Genomic DNA, 19877 nt, shown 5'->3' with positions numbered 1-19877 from the left:
GGTACTTAATTATTTATCTCAATACCACAGCCCTAAGATACAAGCCAGTATAATAACTAACACCAGTGTGACATACCTGACCTGCTTTGTTGGTATGCATTCTCCATACAGTTTTATAGTCTAGATAGACTTCACACAGCATGACACCCATCTGGATTGTGTGTTAGCTACAGTAGGCCTACATGTAGTTCTGCTCTTGTCTATTAATGTTCTGTATCATGTCATGTTTTGTGTGGACACATGTATGTGTTCTAGCTACAGTGTATACCATCTATGTGCATACCATGTATTACTGTGTGTGTGCGCAGTCACCGAGTGTATTTCGGCATTCACACCTGACCTGGAGCCAGGATATGTGTGTTTAGGTCTAGAGAGTGGAGTATATACAATAGTGTGGATGGTGAAGGTATCGTGTGAAGGATAACAGGTTGAGTGATCTATAGTGGAGATGTGTAGTTCTCCAAGGTGGCATAGCAGTTCAGACGTCTTTTGTCCTCGTCTTGTCGTGTCCTGTATATATATATATATTTACAACTTTTTCACATACATTTTATTTTTATTTTCCATTTTTATTTTCCATCAACTCATCTTCAAAACACTCTCCTGCAACCCGCCTCACCAATGTATATTTATAAAAAAGTATTATTTACCTCAGATCTGTAATCCTCCAAGAAGCTAGCCAGAAACTCCAAGAAGCTAGCCTGAAACTAGCCAGAAGCTAATCCAGAAGCTAGTTCAGAAGCTAGTTGGCTCCTTTACTGGTAAGTCATTGGTGTTCAGCTAACCACGGTTTGTGGTCATCGGCTATCCTTTGGCTCGAAAGTCTATCGCCAGTTCTGTACGGCGCAGCGCGGCTCGGAGCGGAGCATACCGGACCAATTTTTCTCTCCATGTCCCTGGATTTCGACTGCTCTCTGGACATTCATGCCCGGATCTCACAGCTAGCTAGCTGCTATCCGTGTGACTATCGGCCTTCGTCGATTCCGGAGCAAACATCAATTGTTCCGGAGCTAGCAAGCTCCGTCAATCACTCCTGAGTTCCATCAATCGCACCTGGGCTGCAGTCGCCTATCCGGACCCGTTTTGCTGCCTTCGCGGAGCCCCACCGGGCCTTCACAACTGGAATGCCGACGTTATCTACCCGAAGGGGTTATTCGGCTGGCTCCTCCGTCGCGACGTTACCTGAACGCCCATCTGCGGCCTGCTAACCGTTAGCTGTCTTACCGGCTGCTATCTGAATAGACAATCGGACAATTTTTTTTAATTTTTTTAATTTTTTAAATTTTTTAATTTTTTATTATTATTATTATGTTTTCTTCTTGGGCCTCTATAACTATATCTATTGTTTTTATTTTTGTTGTTGTTGTGTGATTTGGATTGATCCCCTCTACCACACGGAACCCGACTAATCTACTGACGGAGCGCAGGAGGTGGCTAACAACAGACCTCCATCCTATGCTAGCTTGCTACCGATGCCCTGGCTAGCTGTCTAAATCACCAACCAACCTCTCCACTCACCGGACCCTTTTGATCACTCGACTAAGCATGCCTCTCCTTAATGTCAATATGTCTTGTCCATTTCTGTTCTGGTTAGTGTTTATTGGCTTATTTCACTGTAGAGCCTCTAGTCCTGCTCACTATACCTTATCCAACCTATTAGTTCCACCACCCACACATGCAATGACATCTCCTGGTTTCAACGATGTTTCTAGAGACAATATCTCTCTCTTCATCACTCAATACCTAGGTTTACCTCCACTGTATTCACATCCTACCATACATTTGTCTGTACATTATACCTTGATGCTATTTTATCGCCCCCAGAAACCTCCTTTTACTCTATGTTCCAGACGTTCTAGACGACCAATTCTCATAGCTTTTAGCCGTACCCTTATTCTACTCCTCCTATGTTCCTCTGGCGATGTAGAGGTGAATCCAGGCCCTGCAGTGCCTAGCTCCACTCCTATTCCCCAGGCGCTCTCTTTTGACGACTTCTGTAACCGTAATAGCCTTGGTTTCATGCATGTTAACATTAGAAGCCTCCTCCCTAAGTTTGTTCTATTCACTGCTTTAGCACACTCTGCCAACCCGGATGTTCTAGCTGTGTCTGAATCCTGGCTTAGGAAGACCACCAAAAACTCAGACATTTTAATTCCAAACTACAACATTTTCAGACAAGATAGAACTGCCAAAGGGGGCGGTGTTGCAATCTACTGCAAAGATAGCCTGCAGAGTTCTGTCCTACTATCCAGGTCTGTACCCAAACAATTCGAACTTCTACTTTTAAAAATCCACCTCTCTAAAAACAAGTCTCTCACCGTTGCCGCCTGCTATAGACCACCCTCTGCCCCCAGCTGTGCTCTGGACACCATATGTGAACTGATTGCCCCCCATCTATCTTCAGAGTTCGTGCTGCTAGGCGACCTAAACTGGAACATGCTTAACACCCCAGCCATCCTACAATCTAAACTTGATGCCCTCAATCTCACACAAATAATCAATGAACCTACCAGGTACCTCCCCAAAACCTTAAACACGGGCACCCTCATAGATATCATCCTAACCAACTTCCCCTCTAAATACACCTCTGCTGTCTTCAACCAAGATCTCAGCGATCACTGCCTCATTGCCTGCATCCGTAATGGGTCAGCGGTCAAACGACCTCCACTCATCACTGTAAAACGCTCCCTGAAACACTTCTGCGAGCAGGCCTTTCTAATCGACCTGGCCGGGGTATCCTGGAAGGATATTGATCTCATCCCGTCAGTAGAGGATGCCTGGATATTTTTTAAAAATGCCTTCCTAACCATCTTAAATAAACATGCCCCATTTAAGAAATTTAGAACCAGGAACAGATATAGCCCTTGGTTCTCCCCAGACCTGACCTGCCCTTAACCAACACAAAAACATCCTATGGCGTTCTGCATTAGCATCGAACAGCCCCCGTGATATGCAGCTGTTCAGGGAAGCTAGAAATCATTATACACAGGCAGTTAGAAAAGCCAAGGCTAGCTTTTTCAAGCAGAAATTTGCTTCCTGCAACACTAACTCAAAAAAGTTCTGGGACACTGTAAAGTCCATGGAGAATAAGAACACCTCCTCCCAGCTGCCCACTGCACTGAAGATAGGAAACACTGTCACCACTGATAAATCCACCATAATTGAGAATTTCAATAAGCATTTTTCTACGGCTGGCCATGCTTTCCACCTGGCTACTCCTACCCCGGACAACAGCACTGCACCCCCAACAGCAACTCGCCCAAGCCTTCCCCATTTCTCCTTCTCCCAAATCCATTCAGCTGATGTTCTGAAAGAGCTGCAAAATCTGGACCCCTACAAATCAGCCGGGCTAGACAATCTGGACCCTTTCTTCCTAAAATTATCTGCCGAAATTGTTGCCACCCCTATTACTAGCCTGTTCAACCTCTCTTTCGTGTCGTCTGAGATTCCCAAAGATTGGAAAGCAGCTGCGGTCATCCCCCTCTTCTAAGGGGGGGACACTCTTGACCCAAACTGCTACAGACCTATATCTATCCTACCGTGCCTTTCTAAGGTCTTCGAAAGCCAAGTCAACAAACAGATTACCGACCATTTCGAATCTCACCATACCTTCTCTGCTATGCAATCCGGTTTCAGAGCTGGTCATGGGTGCACCTCAGCCACGCTCAAGGTCCTAAACGATATCTTAACCGCCATCGATAAGAAACATTACTGTGCAGCCGTATTCATTGATCTGGCCAAGGCTTTCGACTCTGTCAATCACCATATCCTCATCGGCAGACTCGACAGCCTTGGTTTCTCAAATGATTGCCTCGCCTGGTTCACCAACTACTTCTCTGATAGAGTTCAGTGTGTCAAATCGGAGGGTCTGCTGTCCGGACCTCTGGCAGTCTCTATGGGGGTGCCACAGGGTTCAATTCTTGGACCGACTCTCTTCTCTGTATACATCAATGAGGTCGCTCTTGCTGCTGGTGAGTCCCTGATCCACCTCTACGCAGACGACACCATTCTGTATACTTCCGGCCCTTCTTTGGACACTGTGTTAACAACCCTCCAGGCAAGCTTCAATGCCATACAACTCTCCTTCCGTGGCCTCCAATTGCTCTTAAATACAAGTAAAACTAAATGCATGCTCTTCAACCGATCGCTACCTGCACCTACCCGCCTGTCCAACATCACTACTCTGGACGGCTCTGACTTAGAATACGTGGACAACTACAAATACTTAGGTGTCTGGTTAGACTGTAAACTCTCCTTCCAGACCCATATCAAACATCTCCAATCCAAAGTTAAATCTAGAATTGGCTTCCTATTTCGCAACAAAGCATCCTTCACTCATGCTGCCAAACATACCCTTGTAAAACTGACCATCCTACCAATCCTCGACTTTGGCGATGTCATTTACAAAATAGCCTCCAATACCCTACTCAACAAATTGGATGCAGTCTATCACAGTGCAATCCGTTTTATCACCAAAGCCCCATATACTACCCACCATTGCGACCTGTACGCTCTCGTTGGCTGGCCCTCGCTTCATACTCGTCGCCAAACCCACTGGCTCCATGTCATCTACAAGACCCTGCTAGGTAAAGTCCCCCCTTATCTCAGCTCGCTGGTCACCATAGCATCTCCCACCTGTAGCACACGCTCCAGCAGGTATATCTCTCTAGTCACCCCCAAAACCAATTCTTTCTTTGGCCGCCTCTCCTTCCAGTTCTCTGCTGCCAATGACTGGAACGAACTACAAAAATCTCTGAAACTGGAAACACTTATCTCCCTCACTAGCTTTAAGCACCAACTGTCAGAGCAGCTCACAGATTACTGCACCTGTACATAGCCCACCTATAATTTAGCCCAAACAACTACCTCTTTCCCAACTGTATTTAATTTTAATTTATTTATTTATTTTGCTCCTTTGCACCCCATTATTTTTTATTTCTACTTTGCACATTCTTCCATTGCAAAACTACCATTCCAGTATTTTACTTGCTATATTGTATTTACTTTGCCATCATGGCCTTTTTTGCCTTTACCTCCCTTCTCACCTCACATTGTATATAGACTTGTTTATACTGCATTATTGACTGTATGTTTGTTTTTACTCCATGTGTAACTCTGTGTCGTTTTATCTGTCGAACTGCTTTGCTTTATCTTGGCCAGGTCGCAATTGTAAATGAGAACTTGTTCTCAACTTGCCTACCTGGTTAAATAAAGGTAAAATAAATAAATAAATAAATGTAAGAGTTCACAATGTTCTTATACGGAGGGCTGGTCACCTCTGGCCTAAATACTGTCTGTATTCATCTATTTTATGGAACACAGTGTTGTCTGCAATGTTATTAACATTGGCTAGCATGTTATTTTACTCCCTCTTACCTTCTCAATTCAATTGAAAGGGGCTTTATTATTGGCATGGGAAACATGTTTACATTGCCAAAACTAATATTAAAACAATAAATGTGAAAATAATCAGTAAACATTACACTCAAATGTATAAAGGCATTTCAAGTGTTATATTTTAAGCTATGTGCACATAGTTGAAGTATGAATAACAGGGAAAAAAATAAATAAAAATCTCTCTCTGTGTCTCTCTCTCTCTGTGTCTCTCTCTCTGTGTCTCTCTGTCTCTCTCTGTCTCTGTCTCTCTCTGTCTCTCTCTGTGTCTCTCTGTCTCTCTGTCTCTCTCTCTCGTCTCTCTCTGTCTCTCTCTCTCTGTCTCTCTCTCATCTGTCTCCTCTCTCTCTGTCCTCCTCGTCTCTCTCTCTGTGTCTCTCTCTCTCTCTGTGTCTCTCTCTCTGTGTCTGTGTCTCTCTCCTGTGTCTCTCTCTTCTCTCTCTCTGTGTCTCTCTCTGTGTCTCTCTCTGTGTCTCTCTCTCTCTCTCTCTGTCTCTCTCTCTCTCTGTCTCTCTCTCTCTCTCTCTCTCTCTCTCTCTGTCTCTCTCTCTGTGTCTCTCTCTCTCTGTGTCTCTCTCTCTCTCTGTGTCTCTGTCTCTCTCTCTCCGTGTCTCTCTCTCTCTCTGTGTGTGTCTCTCTCTCTCCGTGTCTCTCTCTCTCTCTGTGTCTCTCTCTCTCTTTCTGTGTCTCTCTCTCTCTTTCTGTGTCTCTCTCTCTCTCTGTCTCTCTCTGTCTCTCCCTCTCTCTGCAGAGCACCAGTCCAGGGACACTCTCCTCCACCTCTCCGTGCGTCTGGGTTTGCTCAGTCTCTCCCGCTTCCTGATTGGCCAGCCCAGGGGTCAGAGGGCACTGACCCTGCCAAATGAGGAAGGGGCCACACCCCTCCAGCTGGCTCAGAACGGAGGAGACCACACCCTCTTTATGGCGCTTACCACGTGAGTCTCCGCCTCTGCATCACAAAAGATTATACCATCATCATGTTTGTTCATTTATTGCCTTCATTTTACCAGGTAAGTAATTGAGGACATGGTCTCTTTTACCATAATGACCCAAGAGCAATGACTTGTGTGAGTGATGATTGTCATAAAAAAATGGCCAACTCAATCAGATAACTAACACATACCTTCCTACTTCACTTCCATACAGCCCCCCTGTACCTGTCGGGGTGTGCACTGTGTGGGCAGATAGGACTTGTGTTCTAAGGGTATGTCCTGGGTCTGGCACCCTTAACCTTACCTTCCTGGGGGGTCCTGAGAGCAGTGTTATGGACAACATCCTGGTTCTCAGAGAGAAGCTGACGGACCACAATATCCTCAGACAGGTGAGATCAGGGCTCGTATCCACAAAGCGTCTCAGAGTAGGAGTGCTGATCTAGGATCAGTTTTGCCTTTTGGATCATAATGAATATGTTTATATGGACAGATCCTAGCTCCTACTCTGCAATGCTTTGTGGACACGGGCCCAGAATTGTTCAGTTTAGCTCAATGTGTTTTTACCTTCAGGTGAGTCCAGTGGATTAGAGAGGAAAACATTGTGAACAATTTAAGGAAAAACTAAAGCTGACTTAAACAAACTCCAAAACACATGTTATAACTAATCCACACATGATTTGTCTAGTTTTTGGACTTGTGCATACTTAGGATCTTACTTAGGCAGTAAAATGGCTATAATTACAGTTTGTAATGCAGATGTTACACACACTGAGTCGTAAACGTGATCACAGGAAATGTGATCATTTAATTGTTGAATGACATAGATACCACATAGTGACATTAATACATCTGTTAAAAGATTAAGTTACATAATGTTGTTGTAGCCACCAATTGCTGCTGCTAGATTATAAAATAACTGGGAACATTCATAGGCAAATTGTAACTGTAACAATTTATTAGGTACACCACAGTGAGTCACATGTTACGGTGACCATACTACCGCCACACCGGCGGTTACAAGTCATGATGGCAGTCAAATTCCATGTGACTGTTTAGTTACAGTAATTAGGTTTCCAGCTCTAATGCTGCTTATGGTTATTAGTAGCCTACCAAACTTGCTAACTGCCTGGTCCTCTGCACTCTATTGTCCCTCTAATCACTCTGACATCAATGCAAATGTAATTGAAAATCTAATCAAACACTTTATGAGAGCCCATGAGCTCATGTTGCGCAACAGTTCTATAGGCTATGCAATTGTGCGAGAAAACAGAGTGATGGCCTCTATTAAAAAGTGGGGGATCCCATCAGCTTTCTATAGGCTAGGCCTACTATATTTATTTCTCAACTTTCATAATATTAAGCACATTGCTTTTCTTTACAACAGGAGTGTAGCCTACCTGGCTGGCATGAAAATTAACCACGACAAAAGCGTCCTCCATTCGCTATTTAAGTGCATAGATTACATGTATTATTTTTCCACTGCCCCTGTTTTGATACAGGTGCATGATTTAATGGTCCATTCTAAATCAAAGCAAATTTCACACATATATTATTTACTATATGTAAAGACGAAGATTAAATCAAGAATAGTGGTGACAATATTAGCCTATTGCTTGTGAATGATGCCCAGCTTAAGGCAAACAGCGCATGCTTTTTTTGCGACTTTTCAAATCATAGTCGCACATCTCATGTAGCCCAGCACATATGTTTTGATAAGGTTTGTATCACAGCTAAAGTGGCCAAATAACTTCTTAAAATGAAGCGCATTAATCTGCTTTACAATGGGTTTAGAGCCTAACTGGCATACATGTACAGCACGTGAGTTTGAGGAAGATCATTTTATAATAAAATAATTACGTGCATAATCACATTTGTGGTCACTTTTGAAAATAGTGTTTTCCTGCTAATGTAACATTCCCGCTTATAGCCTACTGACGTGTGCGCATTGCTGCACTTATAATGTGAAGAAATAACTCAGCAGTTTATCAACATTGTAAGCTAAACTTTCTTATCTGTTGCGTCAGGCTCATTGCTTAAAACAGTTTTTTATGCTAGTGGTTGTATTAATTTGCGATCGATCGCATCTCACAACTGTCCCGTTTGTAATATTTATTTATCTTACAAAATGGAATAGGTCAACTTTGGTACTATGGGAGATCGTAGATTGACATAGGCTAATGCTTTTGCTGTTTGTTAGGCCTACTCATCTGGTTGGCTGACGAAAAGTAAATGTGGACAGTTCTTCCCATATCTTCAATATGCCCCTTGGAATTGGATAAGGACGTGCGCAGTTGTGTACCCAATGTGTCTGTCTTCACTTGTAGCCTGTGAGAAAGACCCGATCACGTGATGGAGAGTCATGTGAGTGAGAGGTCCTTCGGCACACAGCAGGGAGAAAGGAATTATAATTATTATATTCTGCCCAAGGGCTCAATGGCCACCTGCCGCAAAAATGTGATACGGAATCGCTATTATTTAAAATTTTAGAACGCATTCAAGAACCTCCAGAAGCTAACTAGCTACAAGCTATTTAGTCATTGTTACCTTCTGTACAGCCAGACAGTTTTTTTTTGCCTGGATAATACTCGCCAGTCTACCAGTATCGAACTGTCTCTCCACAACAACGCCGGATTCTTGCCGTAATCCCTGGACCACTACTTCTGATCTTCACAGCTAGCTTGCATGCAGTACCGAAGCTATCCCTGAGGCCCACTTCCCGGCCTACTCAGCTGTTCACCCGAACCACACTCATACACGGCTAGAGCCCAATACTCCACCGGATCCTTGCTGTAAACTCTGGACCTTGGCTAACACCATTGCCACAAAGCTAGCACCAGTTAGCCGTGAGCCAGGCACATCTCCCTGCCAACCCCCCCTACCACCCCGGGCTACTAACTTTAAACGCTGTGTCGCTAGCGTAGTGGCGGCTTCCCTGTCCCATCTACTGCTGTCTCCTGGACACTGTGATCACTTGGCTACATAGCTGATGCCTGCTGGACTGTCCATTAATCACGGTACTCCATTCTGTTTGTTTATGTTTTTATCTGTCGGCCCCAGCCGTGAACTCAGGCTCTGTGTAGTTAATCCGAACCTCTCTGCCTAGTCAACGCCATTTTACCTGCTGTTGTTGTGCTAGCTGATTAGCTGTTGTTGTCTCACCTGCTGTTTTCGCTAGCTCTCCCAATCAACACCTGTGATCACTGTATGCCTCGCTGTATGTCTCTCTCAAATGTCAATAAGCCTTGTATACTGTTGTTCAGGTTAGTTATCATTGTTTTAGTTTACAATGGAGCCCCTAGTTCCACTCTTCATACCTCTGATACCTCCTTTGTCCCACCTCCCACACATGTGGTGACCTCACCCATTACAACCAGCATGTCCAGAGATACAACCTCTCTTATCATCACCCAGTGCCTGGGCTTACCTCCGCTGTACCCGCACTCCACCATACCCCTGTCTGCGCATTATGCCCTGAATATATTCTACCATGCCCAAAAAATCTGCTCCTTTTATTATTTGTCCCCAACGCTCTAGGCGACCAGTTTTGATAGCCTTTAGCCGCACCCTCATATTACTCCTCCTCTGTTCCGTGGGTGATGTGGAGGTAAACCCAGGCCCTGCATGTCCCCATGCACCCTCATTTGTTGACTTCTGTGATCGAAAAAGCCTTGGTTTCATGCATGTCAACATCAGAAGCCTCCTCCCTAAGTTTGTTTTACTCACTGCTTTAGCACACTCTGCTAACCCTGATGTCCTTGCCGTGTCTGAATCCTGGCTTAGGAAGGCCACCAAAAATTGTGAGATTTCCATACCCAACTATAACATTTTCCGTCAAGATAGAACTGCCAAAGGGGGAGGAGTTTGCCTGCAAAGTAATGTCATACTTTCCAGGTCCATACCCAAACAGTTCGAACTACTAATTTTAAAAATGACTCTTCAGAAATAAGTCTCTCACTGTTGCCGCCTGCTACCGACCCCCCACAGCTCCCAGCTGTGCCCTGGACACCATTTGTGAATTGATTGCCCCCCATCTAGCTTCAGAGTTTGTTCTGTTAGGTGACCTAAACTGGGATATGCTTAACACCCCGGCAGTCCTACAATCTAAGCTAGATGCCCTCAATCTCACACAAATCATCAAGGAACCCACCAGGTACAACCCTAAATCTGTAAACAAGGGTACCCTCATAGACGTCATCCTGACCAACTGGCCCTCCAAATACACCTCCGCTGCCTTCAACCAGGATCTCAGCGATCACTGCCTCATTGCCTGTATCCGCTATGGGTCCGCAGTCAAACGACCACCCCTCATCACTGTCAAAGGCTCCCTAAAACACTTCAGCGAGCAGGCATTTCTAATCGACCTGGCCCAGGTATCCTGGAAGGATATTGACCGCATCTCTTCAGTTGAGGATGCCTGGTCATTCTTTAAAAGTAACTTCCTCACCATTTTAGATAAGCTTGCTCCGTTCAAAAAATGCAGAACTAAGAACAGATATAGCCCATGGTTCACTCCAGACCTGACTGCCCTCAACCAGCACAAAAACATCCTGTGGCGGACTGCAATAGCATCGAATAGTCGCCGCGATATGCAACTGTTCAGGGAAGTCAGGAACCAATACACGCAGTCAGTCAGGAAATCAAAGGCCTGCTTCTTCAGGCAGAAATTTGAATCCTGTAGCTCTAACCCCCAAAAGTTCTGGGACACTGTAAAGTCCATGGAGAACAAGAGCACCTCCTCCCAGCTGCCCACTGCACTGAGGCTAGGTAACACGGTCACCACCGATAAATCCATGATTATTGAAAACTTCAACAAGCATTTCTCAATGACTGGCCATGCCTTCCTCCTGGCTACTCCAACCTCGGCCAACAGCTCCCCCCCCCCCCCGCAGCTACTCGCCCCAGCCTCTCCAGCTTCTCCTTTACCCAAATCCAGATAGCAGATGTTCTGAAAGAGCTGCAAAACCTGAACCCGTACAAATCAGCTGGGCTTGACAATCTGGACCCTCTATTTCTGAAACTACCTGCCGCCATTGTCGCAACCCCTATTACCAGCCTGTTCAACCTCTCTTTCATATCGTCTGAGATCCCCAAGGATTGGAAAGCTGCCGCAGTCATCATCTTCTTCAAAGGGGGAGACACCCTGGACCCAAACTGTTACAGACCTATATCCATCCTGCCCTGACTATCTAAGGTCTTTGAAAGCCAAGTCAACCAACAGGTCACTGACCATCTCGAATCCCACCGTACCTTCTCCGCTGTGCAATCTGGTTTCCGAGCCGGTCACGGGTGCATCTCAGCCACGCTCAAGGTACTAAACGATATCATAACCTCCATCGATAAAAGACAGTACTGTGCAGCCGTCTTCATCGACCTGGCCAAGGCTTTCGACTCTGTCAATCACCATATTCTTATCGGCAGACTCAGTAGCCTCGGTTTTTCGAATGACTGCCTTGCCTGGTTCACCAACTACTTTGCAGACAGAGTTCAGTGTGTCAAATCGGAGAGCATTCCGTATACTTCTGGCCCTTCCTTGGACACTGTGCTATCTAACCTCCAAACGAGCTTCAATGCCATACAGCACTCTTTCCATGGCCTCCAACTGCTCTTAAACGCTAGTAAAACCAAATGCATGCTTTTCAACCGTTCGCTGCCTGCAACCGCATTCCCGACTAGCATCACCACCCTGGATCGTTTCGACCTAGAATATGTGGACATCTATAAGTACCTAGGTGTCTGGCTAGACTGTAAACTCTCCTTCCAGACTCATATCATACATCTCCAATCTAAAATCAAATCTAGAGTTGGCTTTCTATTCCGCAACAAAGCCTCCTTCACTCACGCCGCCAAACTTACCCTAGTAAAACGGACTATCCTACCGATCCTCGACTTCGGCGATGTCATCTACAAAATAGCTTCCAATACTCTACTCAGCAAACTGGATGCAGTTTATCACAGTGCCATCCGTTTTGTTATTAAAACACCTTATACCACCCACCACTGCGACCTGTATTCTCTAGTCGGCTGACCCTCGCTACATATTCGTCGCCAGACCCACTGGCTCCAGGTCATCTACAAGTCCATGCTAGGTAAAGCTCCGCCTTATTTCAGTTCACTGGTCACGATGGAAACACCCACCCGTAGCAATCATTTGTAGAAAATATCCTTTCTATTTTATTCAGCTATGTTCAATTATATTCTTCATACTGGCCTCCCGGGTGGCGCAGTGGTTAAGGGTGCTGTACTGCAGCGCCAGCTGTGCCACCAGAGACTCTGGGTTCGTGCCCAGGCTCTGTCGTAACCGGCCGTGACCGGGAGGTCTGTGGGGCAACGCACAATTGGCCTAGCGTCGTCCGGGTTAGGGAGGGGTTGGCCGGTAGGGATATCCTTGCCTCGTGGCGGGCCGGGCGCAGTGCACGGTGTTTCCTCCGACACATTGGTGCGGCTGGCTTCCAGGTTGGATGCGCGCTGTGTTAAGAAGCAGTGCGGCTTGGTTGGGTTGTGTATCGGAGGACGCATGACTTTCAACCTTCGTCTCTCCCGAGCCCGTACGGGGGTTGTAGCGAGACAAGATAGTAGCTACTAAAAAACAATAGGATACCACGAAATTGGGGAGAAAACGGGGTAAAAAAATTATATAAAAAAAACATTATTTTCTTCATACTATAAAATAATGCCACTGAATTCTAAGCTAATCTTGTCTGCTAAGTGTAGCCCACAGCCATATTGCATAGCCAGATCTGGGCCTTATATAAGGACAATGCTATTATGTTCTTCTGAAATGTACTATATTTTCTTCATATCATGTTTCTTTAGACCAGTTAAAAATGAATAATGGATTTATTGTGATGTTGTAGGCTAAATTACATGGATTTATTAAAATGTAGATTTTCCAAAGGTCTGCACCAGTGGTTTGTAGGCTATACAGGAGATGCTAAATGTCTTTATGTTAATTAACAGTCAATTACCTTGAGACCGGCAGTTATTTGCTTGACAATCACCGGCTGACAAAATTTCATGACCGCCACAGCTCTAGTCACATGACAGTGGCTTGCTATATTAAGCAGGCAGACGGGCACCGAGGTATTCACTTACTGTTCGATTGAACATTAGAATGGGAAAAAACGGGTGACCAAAGCGACTTTGAGCGTGGTATGATTATTGGTGCCAGGCGCTCCGGTTTCAGTATCTCAGAAACTGCCAGTTTCCTGGGCATTCCACGCACGACAGTATCTAGGGTTTACCGAGAATGGTGCAACAAACAAAAAAATCAAGTCAGTGGCAGTCTTGTGGGTGAAAAAAGCTCATTGATGAGAGGTTGAAGGAGAATGGCAAGAATCGTGCAAGCCAACAGGCGGGCCACAAACAGGCAAATAATGGCGCAGTACAACCGTGGTGTGCAGAACGGCATCTTGGAACGCACAACTCATCGGTCCTTGTGATGGATGGGCTATTGCAGCAGTTGACCACACCAGGTTCTATTCTTATCAGCTAAAAACAAGAAGCGGCTCCAGTAGACACGCATTCAACCAACAGGGGGGTCAGGATTTGGCATATGCACTCCATGGCCCAATCCTGTCTGGTGTTAACGGTACAGGCTGGTGACGGTGGTTTAATGGTTTGGAATATGTTTTCCTGACACACATTAGGTCCATTGTTACCAATTGAGCAATTTTTCCACGACCCAAAGAATTCAGGCTGTTCTGGAGGCAAAGGAGGGTCTGACCCATTACTAGATTGGTGTACCTAATAAACTGGCTAATCAGTTTATATAGCTGCTACTTCAAAACATACTTAAGTGAAAATGTAATTAATTAATTGACTATGTTTTACTGTAATAAAACCTTTATAATATAATGAATGCATTTACATTGGAATTCATATTCAATAGTATAGTTTACCTACAGTATATATTATTATTATTATTATTTTTAAGAGCATGTTGTCACAGAACTCCTGTTTTTGGCACAGATCTCAGCACTGAGAGGTGATGTTGATGTTCAGATGGAGGACAGTGACAGAGCGGATGTCCATACAAGTGATACCAGTGACGGAGGTGAGGGTGAAACACAGAACTCAGGATTGTGGCTTTAACTTAGTGATGAGTCTTTCAAATCAAACTCTGTTCAGAGAGTCATGGTGCTTTCCTCGTCCACTATTTACCAGTGGACAGTCTTAGTTACCACAAATAGAACAGGAAGACCAGGCCATGAACAGTGTTTGCACATGAGACACACAGAGAGAAGGGCACAGCCCAGTCCGCACGCACGCACACACATACACCACGCTGACCTGTGTGTATGTGCCTCCATGACGCCACACACCACCCAGCCAGCACACACGTGTCATGTACATGAGCGTGTTTAAATTAACTAAACAATGATACACACTCACTACACAGATGTCAGCAAGTCGCATGCTATACAGGATACACACTGCACAGGGATAAGGAGAGGGAGTCTGTATCAGGGTGGGAAATGTAAAAAATAAATAAAAATACCAGCCAAAATATTTAGTTTACCCATAATTGCACCAAAAACAGATATAATATAAAAAAAACAATAAATATATTACTAGTAATATAGTATATCACTTGCTTAATTTAATTTCTGTGACCTGCGTCTTTTAATCAATGTACAGTATTTAGATCCAAAAAACAGATAAGGTTCTACAGCAGAACATCAATAATCAACAAAGTGCCTGCCCTGCCAAAGAATGCCGAGTAATGTGGTTTATTTATTATTATAGTTCAGGGCTCTATGCTGACATTTTTTTTACAAGGAGTACATGATGTGCTCCTAAGTGGAAATGTAGAAGCACACAAATAAATCTAGCTGAACAATGACTGAAAGTGAATGAATAAAAGTCCATGCTCAATCAAGCGCAGTCATTAGGTGAGACAAACATTTTCAGGGGACGGGCTGTTACAGTGTTAACTTGGGCACTTGCTTATCAGTGATGGGAAAAAGAATCTCACACTGTAATGTCGTCTTAGCAGCAGACAGTTGCAGCAAACTCAAACTAACATTGAAAAACAACTTAGCTTGTGAACAAAACGATGTAACTGGCCAAGAAACACGAGGACAAAGTCACACTTTATGAGTCTTTCTTGTCTATTCGACCAACTTCTACATCTGGGCTTTGGATGAAAAAATACTTTTTCCAAATGCTCCGCCAACGTGTCTGGTGAAATATACATTCTTACCCGCCAATGACAAAATCTACCCGCATTTGGCGTGTGTTAATTTCCAACCATGGTCTGTATGAGAGAGATTAATAAGGTAGGGAGAGGAAGGGAGAGAGAGAGAGGAAGGGAGAGAGAGAGAGAGCGGTGGTTGGCCTCACATTCAGTTGGCCTGAGACCCCTTCTAAGAACCAGTCGAGATGATGAAAAAGATGAAGACACTGTCTTACGATGCGAAGTGTGTGGAATGTGTGTGTCTGGGGTTTGCGTGTGTGCTTCTGGGGGAAAAGGTCCTGTCTGGTGTGTGTCTAGATGCCTCCTTCAGTAAATACAGCTTCATGGAGCAAGTCTTGGATGACCTACTATGACTTGGCATAAAATAATTGCCATACACACACACACTAGACAGATGAGGTGTTGGACATGGTGTGAGTGTGTGTCAGAGCTTTGGTGGCCTCTCCGTCTAGAAGCTGTCCATATTTACTGTCTCTCACTCTGTATGTCACAGTGACTCTGTGAAAGACTGTAAGTAAAGCTACACAGCTGCTCGGATAAAGCAGCGTTTCTTTTACTTCAACATCCTGATATCAATTCCAACTGTTCTCTCTCTTCCTGTAATTAGTTTAATTTACCAAGCCTTTTTGGGACGCACACACACACACACACACACACACAGAAAGCCCTTTGTGAAAACATCAGGGGTGTAGGTGAGAGGTTAGGTTGGAACTCATTCCCTCTCTCTTCTGGGTGGGCTGCGGTGGTGCAGCCACACACACACACACACACATCGCCTCAGACACACGCTGCCTCTCTCTCTCTTGTTTCTGGTAACCGTAGTGACGGCAGGCTTGATATCGATGCATACTTAGAGAGACAGGACAGGAAGTCTTATCTCAGTATCGACCTCACCCCTCAGCAGCCCCAGCCAGACTGGAAGGAAGCACTATAGATCTATAGACCTGTACATAACAACCACTCTCTACCATTTTTTGCCCCCTGTTGCAGTGATTCCAGCATATTTAGTGGAGAGGTCACCTGTCTCTTCTTGTGACCAATCACTGCTTAGGGTGTTAATGGGTGTCGTTAAGTGTCTTTCTCCTCTTCTGCAGGTCTAGGCAGGGGGCTGCCAGTAGAAGACCTTACACTGGTGGTTAGAGTAAGTATACTTTTCTGCTTTTCTTTTCAAATGAAATTACCTGGTACATCAATGAGTTTGGTGTGCATGTGTGGATCTGTTTTTGTGTGCGTGTGTGCTTTTGTGAGGCTGGTGAGAGTTAATGTGTGCGCACATTGCTTGCTCTTTCTCTGGGGGAAGCTTTTTGCCTTATTGTGTGTTTCGTTAAGACCATTCTGAGCAGTGCTTTGCTAATGGACTGCCCACATGCATTCACCTCATCCTCTGCTCATAGGTGTGTGCGTGCGTGCATGCATGGCTATCTGATTCATTTGAATCAAAAAGGGGAACATCGTGCTCTCCAAGAAGCTGGGCTGGTGCGCAACACCCGCAAATTCAGAACAACATAAGGTGTAATGGGTCCGCACTCTAAAAGATGTTGAATAAAGCTTACTTAATTTTGTATTTTTTAAAAATTCTTTTCACTGCATCAGGGATAGCAGACGTTAGGAATAGGAGACGTTTTGGCGCAGCAGCCTTCTTCAGTGTGTAGGTGCAATTTAATATAAAAACCAGCAGGTGCTTCTAATCACGGTTGCCATTCATCTGCCAATCAGGGATGTGGCTTTTTCTGGTCTACCTGTATACAAGTTAGTCACAAAGAAATACATAATTAAAATAAAATGGTATGCGAGCAGCGACGAAGGGCAATTCATGAATAAATTGACTTGCGCGTCTGCTCACTTGGACACATTAGCTTACCAGATAGCTTACCAGAAAAGCCACATCCCTGAGTGGCAACCCTGATTAGAAGCACCTGCTGCTCGTCTGTTCTTCCCTACAAATGCTGTCTCTTATGGCTTCCCCTCACGGGTGCCCATACCTTGGTTGGGTCTGAGTTATGGAACCCAGGGGTGAATTGGGGGCTTTGGTCTGCTTAGGCTGAGGCATGCCGTTGCTCAACCATGTTGCTGTGCGCTCTGTCACTGACTAAGGGAGGCAACTTGAAGGGAGAGGGGTTCAGTGGGCACTCCCTGCCGCCTTGGCCTGCCTCAGTCAAGCACCTCTCTTTCCAGACTTGGTCGATGATCCGGTCTTATGTGGACGGGATCATACTAGTGTAACAGCGCTGCATAGCCTGACTTGTTAAGTTGACTCGTTAAGGCAGGTATCTTAACGGTTAAGAGCGTTGGGCCAGTAACCAAAAGGTTGCTGGTTCTAATCCCTGAGCTGACTAAGTGGAAAATCTGTTGATGTGCCCTTGAGGAAGGCATACGTCAGTTGCTTGGTTATTCTAAATGCTGTGGTCAGAGAGGTTCTCTAGGAATGCATCACGCGGTTCACCTCCCTCATTGGTTGTACGTTACTGGTATTCATTGCTGATTCCTCCCTGTAGCTCACTGGCCCCTATGAGGTGCTTACTGATACAGGTTATGGACTCGGTATGCGATTGGCAATCATGCTATTATCCCACACACAGTCTCTGTGGTTCATATGAACTCCAAGAAGTTGGTCTCCTGCTCAACGTATTTTGTTCCTGGAAATTAGATACATTTAAAAAATATATATATATATATAATTTAGTTATTTTTGACTAGGCAAGTCCGTTAAGAACAAATTCTTATTTTTAATGACTGCCTAGGAACAGTGTCTCTGTACTTTGCTCCATTCATCTTTCCCTCAATTCTGATTAGTCTACCGGTCCCTACCACCGAAAAACATCCCCCCAGAATGAAGCTGCCACCACCATGCTTCACCGTAGGGATGGTGCCAGGATTCTTCCAGACATGACACTTGGCATCAGGCCAATGTGTTCAATCTTGGTATCATCAGACCAGAGAATCTTGTTTCTCTTGGTCTGAGAGTTCTTTAGGTGCCTTTTGGCAAACTCTAAGTGGGCTGTCGTGCCTTTTATTGAGGAGTGGCTTCCGTCAGGTTCTTGGTCACCTCCCTGACCAAGGCCCTTCTCCCCTGATTACTCAGTTTGGCCGGGCGGCCAGCTCTAGGAGATATTTCTAAAAACCTGTTTTCGCTTTGTCATTAAAGGGTATTGTGTGTAGATTAATAAGGGGGAAAACATATTTAATCCATTTTAGAATAAGGCTGTAAAGTAATAAAATGTGGGAAAGGGGAATGCTTTCCGAATGCAGTGTATATGGCCGCTACTTCAGCGTGTTATGTGGAAATTGATTGGGCGATTCCAGGGGCTCTCCTCGCGGTGCGGTTTTAACAGGTCTCAGGCTGGTTTTCTATTGCGCCCACTTGGGATTTGGATGTGCTGTGTGAGGCCCCCTTTGAACTGATGGTGTCTGGGGATCTGAAGATCCTCTCATAGAAGAATGCTCTACTCGTGGCTTTGGCCTTGGCTAAAGGCGTTGGAGATCCACGTGTTTTCCGTTCAACCAGTCCTATACGAAGTTCGCCTTTGGCTACGCTAAGGGGACGTTTCATACTAATGCAACATTTGCCCGCAAGTTCATGACTATGTCCTACAGGTCTCTAGCTCTTTAGCTTTTTCCCCTTTTCACCTCCTTCGTTTGCTTCTGAGGAGCAGTGGAGGTTACATGCCATGTCCAGTACGAGCGTTACGCATGTACGTTGACCGGTCCAGGGGTGTCCATTTGTGTGACCAACTTTTTGTCTGTTTTGCTAATCCTGCTTGTGGTAGAGTGCTTTCTAAGCAGTGTCTCTCCCACTGGATTGTGGAGGCTATTGCTCTGGCATAAGGCAGGAATTACTGATTGTAATGACTGAGAAAGTTACAGATGCACAAATCATACCCCCAAGACATGCTAACCTCTCACCACGGAAGAGCAATAGTAAAGAGCGTACCTGTGTTACATACATATATATATATATATACACTGTATGTTACAGGAAAAGGTCAATCTGGGAAATGTATACGTGTGGTGAGGGGGTGAGAGGGGGGGGGGCAGCATATTTTTTTTTGGGGGGGGGGTATGATAGTTGTGCGTCTAACTTCCTCACTCATTAGAATCACGCCTGACAAGGTCAATGAACACCGTGCCTCACTGGAACATTAGAATCATTATTCATGATTCATTCAGGACTATCTGTAATCATGGTAGCATTCACATTAATGTCGAAGTGTCTTATTTACAATAAATGTGACTCCAAAATGACACACTACACTATTTACCATTAATTTCTATTGGGCACTAAATAATCTGAAACACAACCTAAACAAACAGCAAATGCATCCAACAAGTTTGTAGAGTCACAAGCTTAACGTAGT

The 19877-nt window shown here is 44.8% G+C and overlaps 1 protein-coding gene across 4 annotated transcripts in view; it reads left to right on the top strand.

The window, feature by feature from the left end:
• The window catches only part of arhgef28a (Rho guanine nucleotide exchange factor (GEF) 28a), a 127004-nt gene that overhangs the window by 37242 nt on the left and 69885 nt on the right, over positions 1-19877 (top strand). For all 4 annotated transcript variants that reach the window (XM_031808824.1, XM_031808823.1, XM_020466279.2 and 1 more), the window contains exons 5-8: positions 6146-6329; positions 6541-6715; positions 14295-14379; positions 16617-16663. In XM_031808824.1, coding sequence (XP_031664684.1) covers positions 6146-6329; positions 6541-6715; positions 14295-14379; positions 16617-16663 — 491 coding nt within the window. The remainder of the gene's footprint in view (positions 1-6145; positions 6330-6540; positions 6716-14294; positions 14380-16616; positions 16664-19877) is intronic.

This window comes from Oncorhynchus kisutch, linkage group LG29, assembly GCF_002021735.2.
Source record: "Oncorhynchus kisutch isolate 150728-3 linkage group LG29, Okis_V2, whole genome shotgun sequence".
Lineage (NCBI taxonomy): Eukaryota > Metazoa > Chordata > Actinopteri > Salmoniformes > Salmonidae > Oncorhynchus > Oncorhynchus kisutch.
The sequence above is the reverse complement of the archived record's forward strand: the minus strand, read 5'-3'. Positions and strand labels throughout refer to the sequence as shown.